Below are 21,941 nucleotides of genomic sequence, written 5' to 3' on the forward strand. Positions count from 1 at the left end.
TTTTCAAGTCATAAGTGAAAATTGATCTGGTACATGGAGGAACTTGCTCGGGAAAAAAAAAATAATAATAATAAATAAAAATGGTACTTGGAGGAAGCAAATGAGTAAGGTAAGATGTATGAAAATTGAAAGGTAGTCGATTGAAGGTTATATATATATATAAAATTATAAATATATTCCACGGAATAATTTGTCATTTTATCAACCACTACAGTACTACTGGTGCGCTGGATGTGCACCCAACGAGAAAAGAGCTCCAGAGATTGAGAACGCCATCCACGTTCACTTATTATCACATACCTTTTCCCAAGTGGTCCCCTTCACTATAAACATGTAAAACCACACGTCTTCATACAAGCCCACAGAAAACCGAAAGCCCTATAAATTTCTTAAATCACTCTTCTTCACAGAAAACCAACCAGAAATCTAGCTTGTAGAAAACATTAAGTTTTTGCTAGCCTTTTGCTTCATTAGTTTTCATTGTGTCTCCTCCTCCAACGACCACAAAGTCTATTTCATGCACGAGCTCAATCGAGCTCGTGCTGAGGTTGGTGTTCCTCCATTAATTTGGAACGTCAGCCTTGAAGCATATGCCAGAAATAATGCAAATAAACGGGTCTCGGACTGCAAGTTGGTGTATTTCCATGGGCCTTATGGGGAGTGCATTGCTAAATCATATGGTGGGGGTAACAGCGCAGACGCTGTTAGGTTGTGGATCGCCGAGAGAGTTTTCTACAACCATGAATCAAATAATTGCAGTAGTGAGTGTCGGTCCTACACCCAGGTGGTTTGGCGAAACACCAAATATCTTGGGTGTGCCACGGCCCAGTGCTACAATGGTTGGACCTTTGTCACTTGCAGTTTTGATCCCCCCGGAAATCAGAAGGGCCAGAGTCCCTACTAGAAGTTGGATTTGGTATATGGGTCTAGTTCGATTTGGCAAAGCGTCAATGTGTTGTCTTCTCTGGGAGCCAGATCTTCGATTTCCACTGGAAGTTTTCTTGACACGCGCCCCTCAGACGTGGTCGTCGTTGCCATCCGGTCCGGCAGTCTCGAGCCGTGGCCTTGTTTCACAGTGTCTTGGTAATGCACAAATGTTTACTGGACTAATTTGTTGGCAGTGGTTGGTAGATCCGTCCTCTTCTAATGTGCGCTTTAATATTTTGCCTAATGTTTTAGGCAGCTGTTTAAAGTTAAACTCCTATCCTCCGAGACGATTGTATCTGTAATACCTTATTACCTTTAGGTGTTTTAGGCCTAATGAATGCAGTTCGGTTTAAAAAAGAAAATGCCGTTCCTTTCCTTCCTCTCCCTCTCCCTCTATTCTCTATTAGGAGAATGTAGCTGTGTAAGCTTAAACGCACAAAGATTTTCAAAGTTTATTCCTTGACAATCACTTGTCCTCGTTGCTATGGAAATTATGATAAAAAGAAAGTTTTCCCGATTATTACTAAATGAAAAAAAAAAAAAAAAAAAAAAAGGGTTGAAGCAAAATTACCCGCAAGGTAAGGCCAATTTGGGAATTGAAATTCACGGAATTAGTAATGAAGGCTGGTTTTGGAGAAGAGGTTGGCACAAGTTGAAATATTGGACAAAACGTATCAATGAAGCCTAAATTAACGAATATTGTTTATTCTACAGTAAATATTTCACATATTTAAATAACGTCCTATATATATATATATATATAGATTACCTTATAAATTAACCAAAAAATTAAAGTTGGGGTTCTTCTCAGAATGTTTAACGTCCTTGCCGGTAAATGATCAAGTGTAGATCTGCTCTATATATATATATATTTGCTACCTTTTTTTTTTCGAAAGAATCTATGAAGAAAAACAAATTCCAACAATATATGTTTCCACCCCGGCCAAGACTTATTTCTGCTTATCTCAATATATATATATATATATATATATATATATATATATAGCTCTTTCTAAAAGGGTCTCCATTTGTGGGTCCGCATGGTGGTGTGGAGTCGTGGACCATGTGGCCCCCTATTTTGTGATCAATTAGGCTGATCAAATAGTTAAAAGGTAGACAAGGATTTGAAAATATATATATTATACTTTTTTTGATGGGGTAATGATCTTTTTACATTCAATTTGTTTTTTACTTTTTTGTATTTTTTTTTTCTTTTTTGGGATATGTTATTTTTCTCTTTGTATGTGTAATCTTTTCATTTCTTTGTAAAATAATTTTTTTAAAAAAAAGTGAAAAAAAATGTTAAAAAAGTAATTTACTTGATAGCTTTTTCTCTCTCTCTCTTCTGGTCTGACTCCGGTTTCCGCCACAGTACTCTCTCCCTCGTAAACTCTCTCACAGCATGTGCATCTGACTCCACCCATATGGTGCACCTCAGTGACCTCACCACCCACCCTCCAAGTTCTCCAACTTGTCCAGCTTTTTCTCTCTCTCTCTCTCTCGTGATCTGACATTTCTCTTTGTCAATTAGAGCATTTGTAACGAGCTCGTCAAAGTTTTCTCAAATTTTAAAGAAAAAAATATTTTTAAAATGACTAGACGAGCAGATCTGACAATCACCAAATTTACTGTAGCACCAAGGAGCTTGCTGCGGAGATAATTTTGTGGAAAATCAGCAGAATTTGAAGAAAAAACTTATTTGAGAGCTCATTACAAATGCTCTATTAGAGAACAGTACTCTCTTTTTCTCTCTCTTCATGTCAGACATTAATGAGAAAATCGTTCAGAAATCCGGTGAAGGGAGAGCTCACCTGAAGAGCATTTTCTCAGTCTATGGTGATAGGTCAAGTCAGGATACTCTCAAATTTCTTTTAAATTAAAGTTTTTAGATCTTAAATACTACATTGAACACCAGTCTTCCTCGTCACTTTATTTTCCCTTCCTTCTTCCTTTTTGTTTTATTTTGAATATTCACACCCTAAAAATCTACAACTAGCCCAATTTCCTAGATGACATTAGTTAATAAACTATTTAAAGAATTTTAAGTCAAAATTAAGCGCCCCCCCTTTTTTTTTTTTCAAGGTTAGAATTAAGCCATCCGTTTATGTGATTTTTAAAATTACAATATAATGAGTAATAAACAGTTATTAAATATTAATTCAATGGTAATTTTAAAATTAATATGGTAGCAACAAACACGTGTGAGGCCATTCCATAGGAAAAACCCACAATTCTTTTCGTTTCCTTGTTACAAATGGCGGCGTCATTGCCCTCCTTTTCGATCACCACCTCACAAATATGTATTAACCAACACTAAACTATTGAAAAAAAAAATGTAAAATCAGTCAATGTAATTTATTTTTTACAGAACTGATTTTAATTTTTTAGAACTAATTGCAAATCAAATAAATTACAGAACTGATTTTTTATTTTTTTTTTCGTAAAACATTTGAGGACAAGTAGCACTGTAGCGCAACTCTTAAGTATGATACTCTCTATCAAATAGATAATTTGAAATCTTTTACCGGCCTTTGATTACTGCATAGCTTCAAAACTGCACATAAAATATCTTTTGAAATTTTTTTACTTATCTTTCATCATTATTATAATTATAACCATATATTTAAAAAAATGCCAATTTAGTATATATAATTATTACCTGAATGCGTCAATTGAAAATGTCAACAACAACAAAACCATCCACGCAACTCACTATTTAGAAAAACAGCTATAGAGGTCAGTGGGATTATATATGTTCGAAACAAACACAAAAATCTGAACGAAGCTTCTCTATCTCCAATTGCATGTGTATATCCTCATTTCAAAGACATACAGATAAATCATCAAAATCTCCAATTCCACCCAAAAAAACAAAAAGAATGTAAAGTAAAAGTTTGGTTTTGAAGATTTAATTGAATCTTTTCATGTGGATTGTTGACGTAGCTTCTATTGAGCTGTTGATTTAAATTTATGGTCTTAATTTTAGAACATAAATCTCCTACAACCTACGTATAAAAAGGACATGTGTCCTTTAAACATGTGAGAATCACATGTTTTTTTATTTATGCTATTAAAAAAGCATGTATAAAAAAACATGTAAGAAGCACATGCTATTTAAATAACATATGTTTCTCACATGCATGTCAAGGAACACATATCAATCTTATAAATAAATTGTAAAAAATTTATTATAAATAAATTTGTAGAAAATTTATGTCCTCGATTTTAGCTATTGTTACCGCGGCAATTTTGGGATCCAAATCCGACAAATACTTGCCTAACACCCCCAAAAGCAGTGGTCCCACGGAGAATCTTCCCAAAATGGAAAGAGTCCATTAGCTTTAGCAAGATGAAGAGAGTACTTTGAAAAAGTCAAGACTGAAGACCACTTTGAGTACAAAAGAGCAAGTGGCGCATGGCGTCACGTGACCCTTTCTCTCTCCATTTTCAAAATATATACCAGTTAAATAATGATAATAAATTAAAATAAATGTGATACTCTGATAAGGATTGTGGTCCATCTGTTTGAACATCTAAAAATGGAAAGCTATAATTGGGGTCCATTTGTTTGTTGAACATCTAAAAATGGAAAGCTAGGATTGTGGTCCATGTCTTCGGATCTGAGTCCGTGATTTTTATTTGATACCGTCAATTTACAGTTTTGCCCTTCATTTTTGTTCATCATAGTTATATCAGGCAGGGATATGTTTGTCTTTTTAGCATTTCCTTCTATTGTAAAATGACTATTGTGCGTAAACATTCCTAATTAATTAGCATGTAACTTACAGTGGTATAAGGTATATATATATATATATATATATATATATATATATATATATATATATATATATATATGAACAATTAAAGCTCCCTCCCTTATGGTTGTATTACACACTTCTCTCATTTACTTGTTTATATGTGTCTTCGAGCTCTTTTCAATATGTAAAAATACTTATTAAATTGACTTAAGTTTTTGGGATCGATGGTTATTTAACACGGTATCAAAACAGAGGTCAAGAATTTGAACCATGTCTCCATAATTCACGTTGTATTTTAATTAAATATTTTACGTGCTGTACCTTACTTATTATGAGAAAGTCTGAGTTCACAAATGAAAAAAAAATTGTAAAAATATTAATTAAATAATTAAATTCACTATTTTCTATTAGCTTTAATTATTTTTGAAATAAACGATAATTTAGCACGGTTTAATCACAAATCGAACATATGAGGCTTAGAAAGGTCCACAATACTACATTGGTATATGCTTGGGTTTACTTGTCTTTTGATTGTCTTGGTATATTAATTTGCTAGTGTTTTCCATTGATCGTGTTAATTCTTTCATTACTAGCAATGGATAGATCCGTGCATTAATGTGGATAAACATTAGTAATTTATGAAAATAAACAAATACATTAAGCTTTAATTACCAAACAAGTTACAAATGCCAATTTTATATCATTCATCTTCAATATATATATATATATATATATATATATATATATATATATACCGGGATCCAGTTGATACTTCAATGAAATACGATTATTTTGAACTAGCCTGCAGTAAGCTGCGCTATCCGCAGGTTTTTCATTAATTAGTTGAAAATAGATGCCGTGCTTCTCCAAAAATGCATAATCTGCGGCCTCATTACCATTTTTCTAATAGCTCTTAAATTTGAATATCTCTTTTAGCTGCATGTTGAAATGAATTGATCAAGCTATTTTCCTTCGTCGATAAAGTGTATATATATATATATATATACACACATTGATATCGATATATCATCATCAAATCAAGTTGCTGTCTGCTTAATATCTTTATCTTTATTTCATTACTTGTATTTGCTCAAAAAAAAGGAAAAGAAAAAAAAGATTTGAAGTCTTTGTGTTCATCCAAAAGCATGCAAAAATATAAAGCATTTAAGATTTGATTTGACTACACTCTGCAGCAAAGTGCCAGAACCAGTAGAACCAGTACAACTAATTAATTGTTCAATTGGCAATCAATAGAAAAGTACATTGCCGGCCGGTACAGGAGATTCATTTGTATTATATATATATATATATATATATATATATATATATATATATATATATATATGAGAAAATACAATTTACCCCCTCAAATTATGAGTCATTCTCTGAATGACTCATCAAACTACTAAAGCTCGCACTTTGACCTTGTAAACTATTAAAACTATTGAAAAATGCCCCTTTTGGTGAAATATCTCCATAATACCCTTGTCATGTGTCATTTTTCAATTAAAAAATTCAAAAAAAGAAAAAGAAAATTAAAAAAAAAAACTAAAATTTCATTTTTTATTTTTTAAAATTTTTTTGCAATCGATTGGAAGACACACTACTTTTTTCCAGCATCATCGTTGGGCACGATGCATGTTTGCAGCTCAGCGAACTCGTCCCCACATTTTCGAATGCGAACATGGCTAATTTCCTATCCTTCGATATCTATGATATTGATCTTTCGAAGGTTATGAACGATTCCAATCTAAATTTTGTTATATTACAAATGACAAGTATGTCTATCATCGTTGTGGAAGATCTTGATCGGTTTCTGACGAAAAAATCAACGGCCGTGAGCTTGTTCGTTGATGTTCATATCCATTTTCTTCTCTATGATTTTTTGGCATTCAAAACGTTGGCCAATAGCTATTTGGGCCGGGGCTTAAGGATCACAAGATTTTCTCTTAGGTGGAGGATATTTTCCAAAGCGTGGCAAGTTTGAGCTCGGCCGAGATCAATGAGTTGATGGGTGTGAATCGGAACTCGTCGAACCGGGCTATAAAATTGGTCATCATAACGTTGCAAACGGACGGTGACCAAAGGGGTGTCGAGAAGATTGGGTCGCAGTTGTAAAATAACACCACTCAAAACACGCATCTTTTTTTTTTTTCTTTTTTTTTTAAAGAAATAAAATTTTAGTTTTTTTTTTTTTTTTAAATTTTTTTTTCATAATTTCTTTTATAATTGTTTTTTTTAATTAAAAAATGACATGTGACAGGGGTACAATGGAGATATTTCGCCAAAAAGAGCATTTTTAAAAAGTTTTGATAATTTGAGAGTTAGAGTTGAAGCCTTACTAGTTTTGGAGGCTATTTGAAAAAAATAGTTGTTTGAAGGGCTAAATTATATATTTTTTTTCATATATATATAGCTAATAAGCGTTCTGCTATCTCATGCGTAATTTAGGAATCATGAGGCCAGGAGTTTTATGGAGAACATTATTCAAATTATTCAGCTTGGTTTTAAAGTTTGGTTATAGGGGTGTTGCAGATGTGGTTGTGGGGTTTGTGGTAATAGTAGGGTCGATTGGAAGGAATTATTATTTGGTAATGGTGCTAATCTTAAGGAGTAAATTGATAAAAATTTTAATCTTAAAGAGTGATTTCACAAAAAGTGATATTTAAATCCTCTGAAACGTTTTTTTTTTTTTTTTTTTTCAAGTTTTTAAGATAATAGTATCTCATAATGTTGGTATAAGGTCTGCCTTAAATATTTGCCAAGTATTTAATATAAAATAAGGTCTTTTTACTCAAATCATTGTTCTTCACACGCACGCACTGTCTCCTTCCTTATATATAAATATAGAGTAATGATTCACTGCCACTTAAAGATACAATTTTTCACCACATTGTCTATGTGGTAAGGTGATCCTCCACTACTTTTTAAATTTTTTTATTTTTTAAAAATAAATTAAGGTGATGAACCACCTTACCACATAGGCAAGATGGTGAAAAACTGTATATTTAGGTGGTAGTGAATCATTACCCATATTATATATATGTACACATTAAAGTTTACACATAGATTTGCAGTTCGTTTTAGTCTAACGGCAGAAGTCGAAAAAAAATAAAATAAATGGAGCTCGACTTATTGCAAAAGCAAGTCTGCCGGTGAAAGATTGACTCTATGCTGTAGTTTACGTAAATTACCGCATATACGCCGGATCTGTTGATCCAGTAAACTCAATCACTTTTATGTATACGAGAAGTCGATCGAGAAGACCTTTTTGAAGTTCTTGGATATTGCTCAAATGGACGGTACGTCCATCTTGCTCGATCTCACGCTAACACTCATCACTCATGCACTCAGGTGCCGAGTTTCTCCTCAAACCCGTTTTCCCACGTGGGCTTTCACCTGATTTTGTTATTTTTCTTGTTTATCTCATGGGTGTGCAAGAAATTAAAGCTGGGTCGTGGTGAAGGTCCAAAGGGAAGGTTTAAAAACACCAGGTCTTTGTACCATAAACAGACTCTAATTTGTTTTTTATGTGTTTAGTCTTGTCTTATGTTTGTTGAATTACTTTTTTTGGTATAGAAATAGTTGGTCTGATGAAGGGCTAGTGACCCTTTTGGATTTGGCGCGCGCTAAGAACACTCGCTTGGGGGGCACTTTGTGGACTTCAACTTCCGTTAATTACCCAACTGTATAATTCGGATGAACCAAAGTACCCATTTTATTGCGAGTTTGGTGGGGGGTTTCTTTCTAGATCTCCATTTATTGTTACTACCTTGTTATAGACATTGTTCTTTATAGAAAGAATAATGATTCAATGCCACCTAAATATACAACTTTTCACCACCTTGCCTATGTGGCAAGGTGGCCCCCTACTACTTTTTGAGTTTTTTTTTTATTTTTTAAAAATAAATTAAAGTGGGGGACCACCTTGCCACATAGACAAGGTGGTGAAAAGTTGTATATTTAGGTGGTAGTGAATCACTACTCTTATAGAAAAGCATGTTAATATATGTATTTGTTCAGCATTTTGTTTCCGATGTCTTCTCTCTTGTCACGGGTTTGTTCTTCTGTCATGTGAGGATTTCCGATAAGAATGAGGGTATTGAAGATACCCTTCTCAAATAAACCTCTTATGAATGGTGATTCTAGTGAAAGTAAAAAAGCAGAGTGAAGTAAATGTAAAGGAGATGAAACTGAAACCCCTTTTTCGAAGGAGTAATGATTCATTCATTGCCACAATTTTAAACAACTTTTTACCACTTTGCTTATGTGGCAAGGTAGTCCTTTATTACTTTTTGAGTTTTAAAAATAAAATTTTGCTACATAAGTAATTAAGGTGGTGAAAAATTGTATAAAAAGGTGACAATAAATCATTATTCTATTTGAATTAATGCTGGAATTTTCAGCATTCTCACATTCTCTTGGATGGGTCTTCCGATTGCTATTGGCAATCCTTCACCATTAGATCGAGTCAATCTTTTACCGGCTTGCTTGGTTTGAGACTTGGGTTTTGCACTGAGTCACACTCCCATTTTTTTTTTTGTCAGCTTCACCCTGTTTTAGTCTAGCCGGATCTGAAGTTTTGAACCTTTGTTTCTCATTCATATAGCTACTACGCCTATTAAGTCCTTGCAGTAAATTTACTATTTTTTTTTTTTTTTTTTCATTCAGTAAATCAAATGGAAATTAAATTCTTGGGGTGAAAATGTTGTTCAATTCATATGTCATATCATGCCCCACTTATTAGGTGCCATATATACAAATAAAATAAAAGGCCAACTAGTAAAGCTAGAAATCATGTATTAATTTCATAACTATTCCGTAGCAGTTCTCAATCAAAACCCTCTAACAAGGACCGATCAACTGTTGATTTAAACTGCTAAGTTAACATTGTGAGATAATTTGAGATTCAACATTTCCTTATGCTTTTAATACTAACAACATTTCCTTGTAGAAGCTACTGCTGGAGGGCCAAAGATCGAGGATCCTGAGATTCAATCAGAGGCTTTATGTTTGGGTAATCCATGTTTATTTTATTTTATTTTATTTTGTTCTTATTATTTTTGAAAAACATGTTTTGGGAGAATTTTTTAAATTTAAATTCTATTCAAGTTTTATCTAACTTTTTTTTTGTCTCAAGTTCTTTAAACCATCTAAATATAATTTAAAAAAACAAATTTTTTCAACATTCTCAATTTTAAATATAATAAAAAATAGTTAAATATAATACAAAAAAATCGGACACTCAAATGAGCTTCACCGATGGTGAGGCATTTGAATACTATTGCTTTTCATATATCAAGTGCTTTTGCATTTGAAATCTTTATTATCACATATTTGCTTTTATCATTTAAAATTTATTCCATCTCCATGAGTATCTGTGCACATGATTCAAAATTAATTAAATGATTAAATCAATTTTTTTTCATCACCTTAAGCTTTTATAATAAGTGATGATTTAACATAATTATGTTAAAGCAGGTCTTGAGTTCAAATCTTATTTCCGTAATTTTCTCTAATCTTAGATAAATATTTCACGTATTAGGTTTCATTTGTTGAAAGGAATTTTGAGCCTAAAGTATATATTAAAATATTAATTTTAATGATTAAATCCACCCATTTTTATTAACTTAAAATTATGGAATAAGTGGTAAATTAATATAGTATAATAACAAAGTCCCGAGTTCAAATTCTATTTCTATTAAATATCGGTGCTCATTATGCATTTTTGTGAACCGAATGTCTAACAGTGAATTCATTGTCATAGATTCGCAAACCCTTTACAAGAGATCACAGAAGCACAACAATTCTAGATGGAAAAATCTTGACCCACCATTATATACTAGCAAAAATGATGGCGCAATATCTCATGCCATGCCTTTTGAGGATACTGTTATCGTTGGTGGGCATGCCTGAGTGGAGGTAGAGCATGCTGCTTTAGTTTCATTGTCACTTGGTGAGCTTCAGAAGGTAAGTTTCCTAAACTAGTATCTGCCATTTTTTTTTTTCTTGGAAGTGAAGATGATTAGTTCCCGTTATTTCTACCTGGATAATATTATTTGGTAGACTGTTATACGACTGCTATACATCTAGGATGATGTGACAGTGAAAATCAGCCATTGGATCAAGACTTTTAAAAAATAAAGAAAACTTCACTTAATCCCCATGAGCTTCCATCACGTTTACAATTACCTCTTCAAAGTTAAAAAACTCTCAATTTAATGTATTATACTTCTAATTTTATGCAATGCCACCTGTCCGTTAGGTTTTTCTGTTAAATCATGTCAAATTTTTTAAAATATCCCTATTTTGGTATAATAAAAATAAAAATAAAATTACAAATATTTCGGCATAAGCATTTTTTCAAATTTTGTTAAATCTTAACCGGCACTTGAATCTTGCAATTTTTTTATTTATTTATTATTATTTTTTATCTTTTTAAAAATGGGAGGTATTTTGATAATTTTGACGGTCATCCATTAGGATTTAACGGAAAAACCTAATAGATGAATGATATTGCAAAAAACTGAAAGTTCAATACTCTAAATTGAGAGTTTTGAACTTTCGGGGGAGGCAATATAAATAATAATGTTAGTTTATAGGAGTTAAGTGAAGTTTCTCCTAAAAAATAATATAAAAAAATAAAAAAATTAGAGACTGATTTTCACTACCACGGTATCCTAGTTGTATTGCAGTAGTTGTATAGTAGTTTACTATATACCATTACTCTTTCTGTCTACTCACATAATATACATTTAAATGCTGGGTAATTCTATTTAGAAAATTCTTGTACAACTGCCATACACATTGCAACAAAAATGACATGCATTGACTGCTTATTTAAATCCCTGCTTAGGATGACTCTAGGATGTACAAGAATCTGTTGCAGGAGTTTGCTCAATGTGAAGGCTTGAGCATGCCAATATATAAGACTACTAAAGCAGGTCCATTTGATCACATGCCAACATTCACTTCGACTGTTGAAATTAAAGGAAAGATATTTGAAGGGAAAGAAGGGAAAACTAAAAAACAGGCAGAGTTGAAAGCTGCCAAAGTTGCGTATTATGTTCTTAAAGATAGTAAGTCTCTTGTTCTATTGTACTGGTATCTATCTATCTATCTATGCATGTGATTTTAATGTTCGTATGATCACATGAAGAACAACTAGAAATAGAATTAATTTGTTCTCTTCTGGACACAGATTTGATTCTAATTTATATATATGGTTCCTAAGCTATAACCTTTTATTAAATCGTTTTTTAAAGGTTTAAAAGTTATCGATCAATTTACTTCTTAAGATTAGAACCGTTATCAAATAGGTAATTATGTCCTACTTCCAATAAATTTTTAACAGTGCTGTCACGTCATACCCAATCAGAAGCTGGCACGTGTCATGTTTAATAAAAAAATAAAAAAATAAAAAATATAATTTTTTTTTTCATTTTTTTTATATGTTTTCTTTCTGTTTTATATTTTTATTAAGCAGGACACATGTTGTATTCTTATCGGGTATGACAGTGGCAACACCGTCAAAAATTTAACGGAAGGATGGCGTAATGATCTATTGGATAACGGTTCTAATTTTAGAAAATAAATTAATAACTTTTAAACCCACATGTGAGGGAAAGTATATATTAAAATATTAATTTAAATGATTAAATTCACCAATTTTTATTAATTTAAACTTTTAGAATAAGTAGTGATTTAATATAGTATAATAACAGATCGAGTCCCAAGTTCAAATTTTATTTTTATATATAATTCACTTCCCTTTTCGGTTAAATATCCGTGTTTATCGTGCATTTGTGAAGCAAATGTCTAACAGTGGATTCATTGTCATAGATGGTGCAATATCTCATGCAATGCCCTTCGAGGATACTGTTACCGTTGGTGGGCATGCCTTAGGGGAGGTAGAGCATGCTGCTGAAAAGGCGGCTGCTTTAATTTCATTGTCACTTCAGAAGGTAAGTTTCCTAAACTAGCTAGTATCTGCCATTTTTGTTGTCCTTGGAAGTGAAGATGATTAGTTCCTGCATGTTATTTCTGCCTGGGTAATGAGAATTTGAGTTTGCTATTGGCATAAATGGCTATTTTGTACACAAATATTGCCTTAGGTCATTGTTGTAAAAGAAGAAGAGAAGGAAGAGACCGTCAAGATCTCAGATATTTAGGTGCCCCCACGTACTCGATCTCAATGCTAAAATCCTAGTTCTGTCCTATCTATGTGGACTGGTGTACGTGTACACAAAGTTATACACACATCCTGTACATGCATGCATTCTAAGCCAGATAAGCTTGTGGCAGTGTGTGTGCATGAGCACGTGTTATTTATATGTGACATGTACTTTCAAGATCTGATCATAGGTCATATCGGTATTTGCTTTGCTACTTGATTTCTTTGTAGGGACAAGATTGCTTTATCTGCGAAAAGGGTGGCCACCGATTGAGCGGAAGACTGTCCAGAAAAGCACAATCGTGGTTCTCCAAGTTTGAAAATTTGTTTAAAATGCGGAGTTTCTGGACATGATATGTTTTCATGCTGGAATGATTACTATTCACCTGATGATCTCATGGTTTGTTTACTCGATCGATCTTCTAGAAGTTTATTTATATCTTTCTTTCTTTCTTTCATACCTTTTTCTGTTATTTGCTAGAGGTTTATATTATTATTATTATTATTATTATATATATATATATATATATATATATATATATATATATATATATCAATTTGAATAAAGATTGCTTGAATTCTAGAATTCTTGTCCCGTAATTAATATTAGTATTTTGTTCTCATTTTAATTTTGCTTAATCAGGGATGTTGGAGAAATAATCAGCTCCAAAGACACGTGGGCCTAAGGTAGTATCGGGGGCCGAGCCCATCGGGTTGGCCCGGCCAGATCATACCTAAGTACAAGACCAGTCGTTATCCCCAAAAAGACGGATATTCAAAATATATCAAGATAGACTTCTATCCCATCAAATATGGGATAAGGTACCTAATAGAATGACATTAGCTAAAGAGAGTGTCATATCCAGTTAGGACTCAGACTCCTAATTAGGAAGATAAGACTCAAGACTATGTGATCTAGGACTCAGACTCCTAATTAGATTATGTTCCAAGCACTCTAGCAGTTTTATAACTGTGAACTGTGAGCTTATAAATAAGACTACTACGCTAGGTATTAAAAAGGGGGCAGATTCTCTGAACTCTTGAGATTACTGATATTTTCCAGAAAATAAGTTTGAACTGACTTAGGCATCGGAGTGGGGGTCTGGTCGGCACCCCCGACGAGCCGTTTGTTATTTTGCAGATTACGAGGAGAACGAACATCGAGGAAGGCAACAAATCACAAGGCGACACGTCACCGTACCGGAAACTGTACCAACAGTTTGGCGCCGTCTGTGGGAACCGACGTAGTTCTCTCAAAAATAAATCCGTAATGGTGACTTACAAGTTCAGTGATTTGTTCGGTGAGGATGAATCCGGCTTATAAGACAGATCTATATAGATCTCCGGTCATACATAGCAGATCACGTTCAACTATGACGTATTAGTATTCAATTAGCATCGAATCAGTGCTCGCCTTCGTCAGAAAAACGAGATAAGTTATCCTAATTCGTTTTCAGTCTATTTGTTGATTTGTAGCATTCGGCCATTGACTTAGCAGCCTCGTGTTTGACTAATATTCAAGAGATGTCATTCCTAATCTCGAAGAATAATAAAGATATTATGATAATTCAAAAAGCACATTGTACAAAGGCACAAAAAGAGGCAGCATATGATTTTTGAAATTGATAATTGTGTTTTACAAATAACCATTTATGTTTCATAATGGGAAGCGACATGTTCGACATCGACCCATCTTTCATTCGCAGGCAACAGATCTGTAAATCTATAATCATCAATAGCTCATGCACGTTGGAGGATACCGAATCTGCGCTCCATTGTGCTGAAAAATTACCCACGTGTCTCCACACACGCAGAAGAACCCGCAGCTTGGTAAAATCCAGCTATTACCGGATTCAGTTCCTTTTTAGCAAGTGCAAAAGAGTCCAGCCCAGCTCTCTTTAGGCCTTATCAAAAGCCATGCTCCTTTCACTCTTGTTGGGAAAAACGGCTTGACTAAAAGTCAAAGACTTCTCTCCAAGGGGTCTTCAATCCCAAGGGAACCGACGCCCAAGATTCACCACTGCAGATATGTAGGAAGACATGTAGATCTACCATCAACTAAGGCAGATCGGCACATGGAGACGAAGACCCAGAGCTGCGACACCTGCACCCGCTGATCGCTCTAGCACCACCAACCGAAGCCTTCCCGTCTGCGAACCCGGTTTGTGGTCGAACCTCCGTCATAAACGAGATCAGGCAAAACCTCAAGAACTCCATGCACGGCTTCAGTGGCCTGAAAGGAGCAGATTAGTATCTCAGAATACCGGAAGATGGTGCAGCAGAAATTCTTCACAGTCTCTTCGGTCGACGAAGACGGTGGGCCTCCTCGGCCGATGCTGAAACAACGGAAATACTCTACTCTATAGCCAAAGTTTAGAGAACAGCAACGTGGTGGCCCAGTGCTGCAGATCCCGAAACAGCGCCTCCTCGGCAGGCCCCGGGTCGGTCATTGCTGAAACTCTCAGAAGCGCTGGGTTCGGTCTCGATTTTTTCGGCAAAAACGTGAAACGTGTCTCGAGACTTGAAAGGGGGTCGGGTCTCCCAGCCGCCCAGAAGGTCGATCTCCTGCTTCAGTCCGATCTTCCTCTGAAGATCCAACCTGGAGCACTTTAAGGCCATAAACGTCTTAAGCATGCCGGACAGATCCCAGAAGTCGGTGTTCATCCTCACCGATCGATGGTCTGACGTAAAGCACAAGGATTCATGGGTGCACAAACTCAAAGAAGATGGGTCAAAGAAGAAGAATAAGAAGAAACCACGTTGCTCTTCCCCCTTGACCCTGAAACTATCAACCAATCCTCCGAGACTTGTTGCATCTACTGGTCTCCATCAAGCCCACGGACTCCTAGAGGTCCCGGTAATGACCTTGTGGAGCCTGTGGACTCCTCGGCACTACGGGTCTTCGCCCAGTGAAACGTTGGACCCCGAATGATATTGTTTCCTTCTGGAGAGCTTCAGGCCAGGACAACTTTGATGATGGTGGACAGAATCCCGACGGAACAGTGACTGCCCGTGATGAGCCCCTATTCAACGTGGGTGATGGATTAGAAGGTACCGGACCTCCTAACCGAACCTGGAGCATTTCAAGATCATAGACATCTCAGAGCAGGCACGAACAAAGCCCAGAATCAGTATCGGTGGTGTGAGGCCAAGCACGAGGTCCCCTATTCCTCCACTGCCACGGTAGTTCTACCCATAAGTTTTTAGCTCTAGTCCCGGGCTCATCCAAAAGAGATTCGATCCTTTGTAGAGAAGAAGGAATGGATAGACCCTCATCAATTTGGAGATGGGTTTGACGATAAAAGGGGGTCTCAGTGATATTTCTTGAAGCTGATCCAGACCAAACCAGATCCGATTGTTTCAGCAGATTTGTATCTGTTTTCATAAGAAAAGTTGTCTGTACAAGTCCCTTTCACAAACAGGAATCAGGACCCCGAGCTCTGGTTTTCGTAGCTTTGTGAACCTCCGAGGCAAAAGTGAAGGAGATACTCACCCATAAGTTTATGGAATCTTGAGAATCCGGACCTCCGAGGCAACGAGAGACCTCGACGATCGGATCAAGTCAAAGAGAGATTACTGGGTTTGGTATGGTGGCATTGGTAGGCCTTATGACCTAGAGTCCTATTCAATCAAGGAGCAAAGGATAGCGCCCTCAGGGAGATCTTACTCCTCGCCAAGCTGGTCATGAAGGATCCGAGCGGTTCAGCCTTGACTCGGGCAAGAAGAAAGAAGGGAGATTTTTGGGCCAAACTAGGAGATTTTTGGGCCAAAGTACTGGGGCTCGGGTAGTGTTTCAGTTAAAAAAAAATATCAAAATTCTTCTCTGCAGTACATACGTTCTATACAGAGAAGAAGAAAGGAGAGTTTGGGTTTAGCGAAGTTTGGGTTTAGCAAGCCTGGTTCAAAAAGCCCAAACCGGTCGGTCCAAAAAGAAAAACAAACCAACGGGTATGTCCAACCCGATCCGGTTCTGATTTCTTCCCCAGAGAATGGAAGAACCCTCGGCTAGTTGGCTCTTCCCCTTCTGCCGCCGGAGAACATCACGATCTGGCCTTGCTGCGGTGTGCCGAATCAGTTGGTGGAGGATTTGTCATCACGCCGAATCGACAATGGCCTTCACTGGCTAAACGATGTACATCCTCAATCTTCAGTTTCTAGCGGATGGTGATCGATGAGACCCAGAACCTCTAACAGAGGACGATTTCCACGGATCCTCATGTATGACGAGTCGGACTGAACACGGAGCAGGAGCGTGAAAAACCCGGACGGTGGCCAGTAGACCGGACCTTGACCGCGACCCGCCAGAATCTAAAGCTAGATCCGAAACCACAGCGCCAGTGAGGAGATTGGAGTATCACTGCATGATTTTCCAGAGCTCATAGCGGAACCAGATCACAGCCAAGACTTTCCTAGCTACCGAGCCATGGTTGTCGAGGACGAACAGATCGTAGCCCAGGCCTTTCTCGTAAAAGGTTTGCATGGTGGTATTGGCAAGAGTCTCGACTATAATCGGATTTAATGATTGGAGATACTGGAATTGAATTTCTATAGAAGAATCTAGCGCACAAACCTGGCTGTGCTTCAAGGCGATCGTGAGGAAAAGCCCACACGTTCATCGCCCGATCTAAACCCAGGAGATACCGATTCATTAACCAGAACCTCGCCATGATCAAATTTAGAGTGCAACAGCGTGGCCGCCCAGTGCTGCCAATCCTAAGACAACGACTCCTCGGTCAGCACCAGGTGGGTCGTTTTCGAAACTCCCAGAATCTCTGGGCTCAGTCTAGAATCTTATGCCCGAGCCAAAATTCAGAAGTGGGTCCGAGAGACCATAAAAAGAGAAAAAAGAGAAGACCTAGAGATGCATCCGGACACTCCAAAAAAGTTCCAGAAGCCTCATCCTCGAAGCCCTCTCGTATGCAGAGCACCACGTCGAGTTCGGGTCTGGTAGGTGTGACGTCGAGGAGCGTGGTGTCGTTTCTGGTATCTGGGTCTTTGCATGGGTTTCTGATGACTTGTTTAGCTCAGAGGAAGAAGATGGAGACACGGTGCTGTGGACACAAACAGAATTTCAAAGTGTGGATTGTGGAAACACAGCGCTGTCAAGGAGGACCCGAATCAAATAAACAATCACGTGCCAAGAGCTCGGGTCACTGCCAAATGACCGAGGCATGACTTGCCAGTTCGATCGTACTTCTGTTCAAAAGCCAGTTAAACCGGTCTTGTTTGGTAATGTTCCAAGTGTTCAGCACATGAATTCTATATAAAAAAAAAAAAAAAAAAAAAAAAAGAAAGAAAGAAAGAAGAAGAAGAAGAAGAAGAAGAAGAAAAAGAAAGAGAAAGGAAAAAGAAGGAGAAAAGGGAGTATGTATGAAAGTTAAATCCGAGGTGATTTATTGAGGCTGAAAGTTAGATCCGAGGTGTTTTATTGAGGCTGAAAGTTAGATCCGAGGTGTTTTATTGAGGCTGAAAGTTAAATCCGATGTGATTTATTGAGGCTGAAAGTTAGATCCGAGGTGTTTTATTGAGGCTGAAAGTTAAATCCGAGGTGTTTTATTGAGGCTGAAAGTTAAATCCGAGGTGATTTATTGAGGCTGAAAGTTTGATCCGAGGGTACTCTACCGAGGCGAAAAGTTAGATCCGAGGTGATATACCGAGAAGAAAGTATAATCCGAGAAGTTTGATCCGAGGGTACTCTACCGAGGCGAAAAGTTAGATCCGAGGTGATATACCGAGAAGAAAGTATAATCCGAGAAGTTTGATCCGAGGGTACTCTACCGAGGCGAAAAGTTAGTACCGAGATGACACATACCGAGAGTATTATTCCGAGGGTACTATCCCGAGGAGACTATGCCCGAGCTCCTAGTTCCAAATAGCACACTTTGAGGACCCCTCCAAATTTGCCATCCTCTGAAGTGCACAATCACATGCCGAGGGACCGATCCGAACCGGAGGTCCAGCTTGAGGAACTCTCCCAAAAAGCCCCATATCGAGTGGCGTGCAAGATAAGGAACTCCAAGTAAGACGGTTCATCTTCATTGAATTCACCAGATAAGTTCATACTCTTCTTTTACAACTATGATTCATGGATAAATGTTGGTTTTTACCAACCAGGAAAAAATATATATATGCATGCACTTGTACGCTGTGCCGAAATGTATATATATTTTGATAAAATAGACTCATATGTTGAGGCTTCACTCCTGTCGTGAGTGAAAGGATCACAAAATCATCCCGACGGATGAAAAGAATATATGGTGCTACTGTGCATTCTGCTATTTTGTTTTAGTATATGCAGTGCTTCGTTAACCCTTTTTGCAGAAAAGATACGGGGAGACAACCCCTACAACAAATAAAACAAAGAAAGTCTCTCGGTCATTCAACACCGAGAGCAGGAAAAGTCTCTCGGTCATTCAACACCGAGAGCAGGAAAAGTCTCTCGGTCAGTCAACACCGAGAGCAGGAAAAGTCTCTCGGTCAGTCAACACCGAGAGCAGGAAAAGTCTCTCGGTCACTCAACACCGAGAGCAGGAAAAGTCTCTCGGTCACTCAACACCGAGAGCAGGACAAGTCTCTCGGTTTGTTAACACCGAGAGCAGGAAAAGTCTCTCGGTCACTCAACACCGAGAGCAGGAAAAGTCTCTCGGTCAGTCAACACCGAGAGCAGGAAAAGTCTCTCGGTCATTCAACACCGAGAGCAGGAAAAGTCTCTCGGTTTGTCAACACCGAGAGCAGGAAAACTCTCTCGGTCATTCAACACCGAGAGCAGGAAAAGTCTCTCGGTTTGTCTAACACTGAGAGCGGGAAAAGACTATCGGCTAGACCAACACCGAGAGCAGGAAAAGCCTCTCGGTTAGTCCAACACCGAGAGCAGAAAAAGAAAAAGCCTCTCGGTTAGTCCAACACCGAGAGCAAGAAAAACCTAACGGTTAGTCCAACAAAGGATACAACGGCAGGATTGCAGGTTTTCGGAAGGACAAGAACATCCAAGATAGAATTGGCCCGAGTCCTTTCCTCGAACAACCCGAAATGGTTATGGAAAGGACACCAAGACAAGAAAACCTCTCGGTTGGAGGTCTCCAGACGTTAAAAGATTGGAGCGTTCGGAGATAAAGAAATTAAAAGGGTACAAAGATTTCCGAAAAGAAAGGTAAAGCTCAGCGACCTGACTATCCACCTCGAACGACTTAACCTGCTGTCGCAGACTAAAGTTATGGGGGGTAGCTCATTAAGACAAACATGAAGGTAAAGGTTTAGAAAGACAGAGTTTCAGGAATGAAAAGCTTCAGGAAGGTATGAGGATAAAACCTCTTTAAAAAATCATCAATTCAAGTATTTACAGGTTGAAGCCCTGAGACTCACTCCGAACTCCGAGATCTCTTTTACACCATCGTCCAGGATACTAAGAGGACTTGACTATCCGCCTCGAACGACTTAGCCCGCGGTCGCGGACTAAAGTTTGACTATCCGCCTTGAACGACTTAGCCCGCGGTCGCGGACTAAAGTTATGGGGGGTAGCTCAACAAAGTTAAAGCTTCTACAAAGGCAAAATCACCAAAGCTACACCAAACTCTCAAATTAAGATCTCTCAGGAGCAACTCGAACAAAGATACGGGGAGACAACCCCTATAACAAACCATACGGGGATATCACCTCTACAAAAAATAACCAAGTAAGTTCATCGCTTCTAAAAGATTTTTTCATATCCTCCTCGGTCATAACTTACACAAACCGATTGTTTGTTTAAGTTAAGGAGGATAACTCAAAGTAAGATTTTTCTCTCCTAGTCATGGAGTTCAAAACAAAAAGATTTTTGAAACAAAAGATTTTTCTTACTCTCCTCGGAGTTAACTTACGCAAACCGATTGTTTGTTCAAGTTATTAGAGGATAAGTGAGAATTGATTTGTCATGGAAAGTTTTTCCATAACAAAGAATTCAAACATTACAAAGTTCGAAAATAAAGATATTCACAGGTGAGACCAAGCTAGATGGTATTCAGATTAGAAGATTCAGTACGCCAAGCACAAAACCTCGGGCCACCAGAAGCCCCTAGTCGTTATAAGTCTCGGACAACCAAAGCCTCAGTGCTAGTCTGGGCCTCCGAAGCCCCCAAGAGAGATTTTTGTGGAAGCGGTCTACGAAGCGCTACCAATGAAGAAGCTTCGGGTATGTTAAGCCTTTTCTTCAACGGTTTACCATTTTTGTCAGACAGAACCTTGATCTCAGGAAAGTCGTATGCAAAGTGTTATCTCAGAGTGGCATTTCACCACAATCTTGGTGAAATCAACTACATCAGTCCGACCCATCTCCTACCGAGAGTAGAAGATCATCTTCACAACTTTGGCCTGACCGACAATATTATGTGGAGGCATTTATGAAGAAGATATTTATGAGAAGTTGCTATTATTACTATGGCAGATCACAAGTTGGATCCACTCAACCCGATCCAAGGAGGAGATAAACATTTAGCAACTACTTCAGGGAAATCAGGATAAGACTTATGGTCCAATCAGATAAGAAGAAGGATCAGATCAGAAGTCTAAGAAGATATCAGATTAGAAGTCTAATAAGGGATCAGAGTCCAATTAGAACTCTGACATCAATTCTAGAGCTCGATTAGAACTCTAACAGCAATTCTAGATCGACAAAGAGCAGGAATTCTAATCCTTCCAGAGATTCGAGGCATTATTCGTCATAATTACTTTGAAAGAGGCGGAAATTGTCAGATACAGATTATGGAAGATTCAAAAATTGAGGTATTTAATTCTCTTATATTCTAAATTCAAATAAGAGAATTAGGGGGGTAACTGTTGGAGAAATAATCAGCTCCAAAGACACATGGGCCTAAGGTAGTATCGGGGGCCGAGCCCATCGGGTTGGCCCGGCCAGATCAGACCTAAGTACAAGACCAGTCGTTATCCCCAAAAAGACGGATATTCAAAATATATCAAGATAGACTTCTATCCCATCAAATATGGGATATGGGATAAGGTACCTAATAGAATGACATTAGCTAAAGAGAGTGTCATATCCAGTTAGGACTCAGACTCCTAATTAGGAAGATAAGACTCAAGACTATGTG

The 21,941-nt window shown here is 37.3% G+C and overlaps 1 protein-coding gene across 1 annotated transcript; it reads left to right on the forward strand.

Annotated features, from left to right (window-relative positions):
* Positions 1-517: 517 nt before the first annotated feature.
* On the forward strand, positions 518-904 carry LOC133858377 (pathogenesis-related protein 1-like). The gene has a single exon (XM_062293838.1). The coding sequence runs from the start codon at positions 518-520 to the stop codon at positions 902-904; it is 387 nt and encodes a 128-aa protein (XP_062149822.1).
* The last annotated feature ends 21,037 nt before the right edge of the window (positions 905-21,941 follow it).

Source organism: Alnus glutinosa, chromosome 1, assembly GCF_958979055.1.
Source record: "Alnus glutinosa chromosome 1, dhAlnGlut1.1, whole genome shotgun sequence".
Classification (NCBI taxonomy): domain Eukaryota; kingdom Viridiplantae; phylum Streptophyta; class Magnoliopsida; order Fagales; family Betulaceae; genus Alnus; species Alnus glutinosa.

What these genes read in the sequence shown, in the direction of transcription:
- LOC133858377 (XM_062293838.1), top strand. Translation starts at nt 518, where the DNA reads ATGCACGAGCTCAATCGAGCTCGTGCTGAGGTTGGTGTTCCTCCATTA.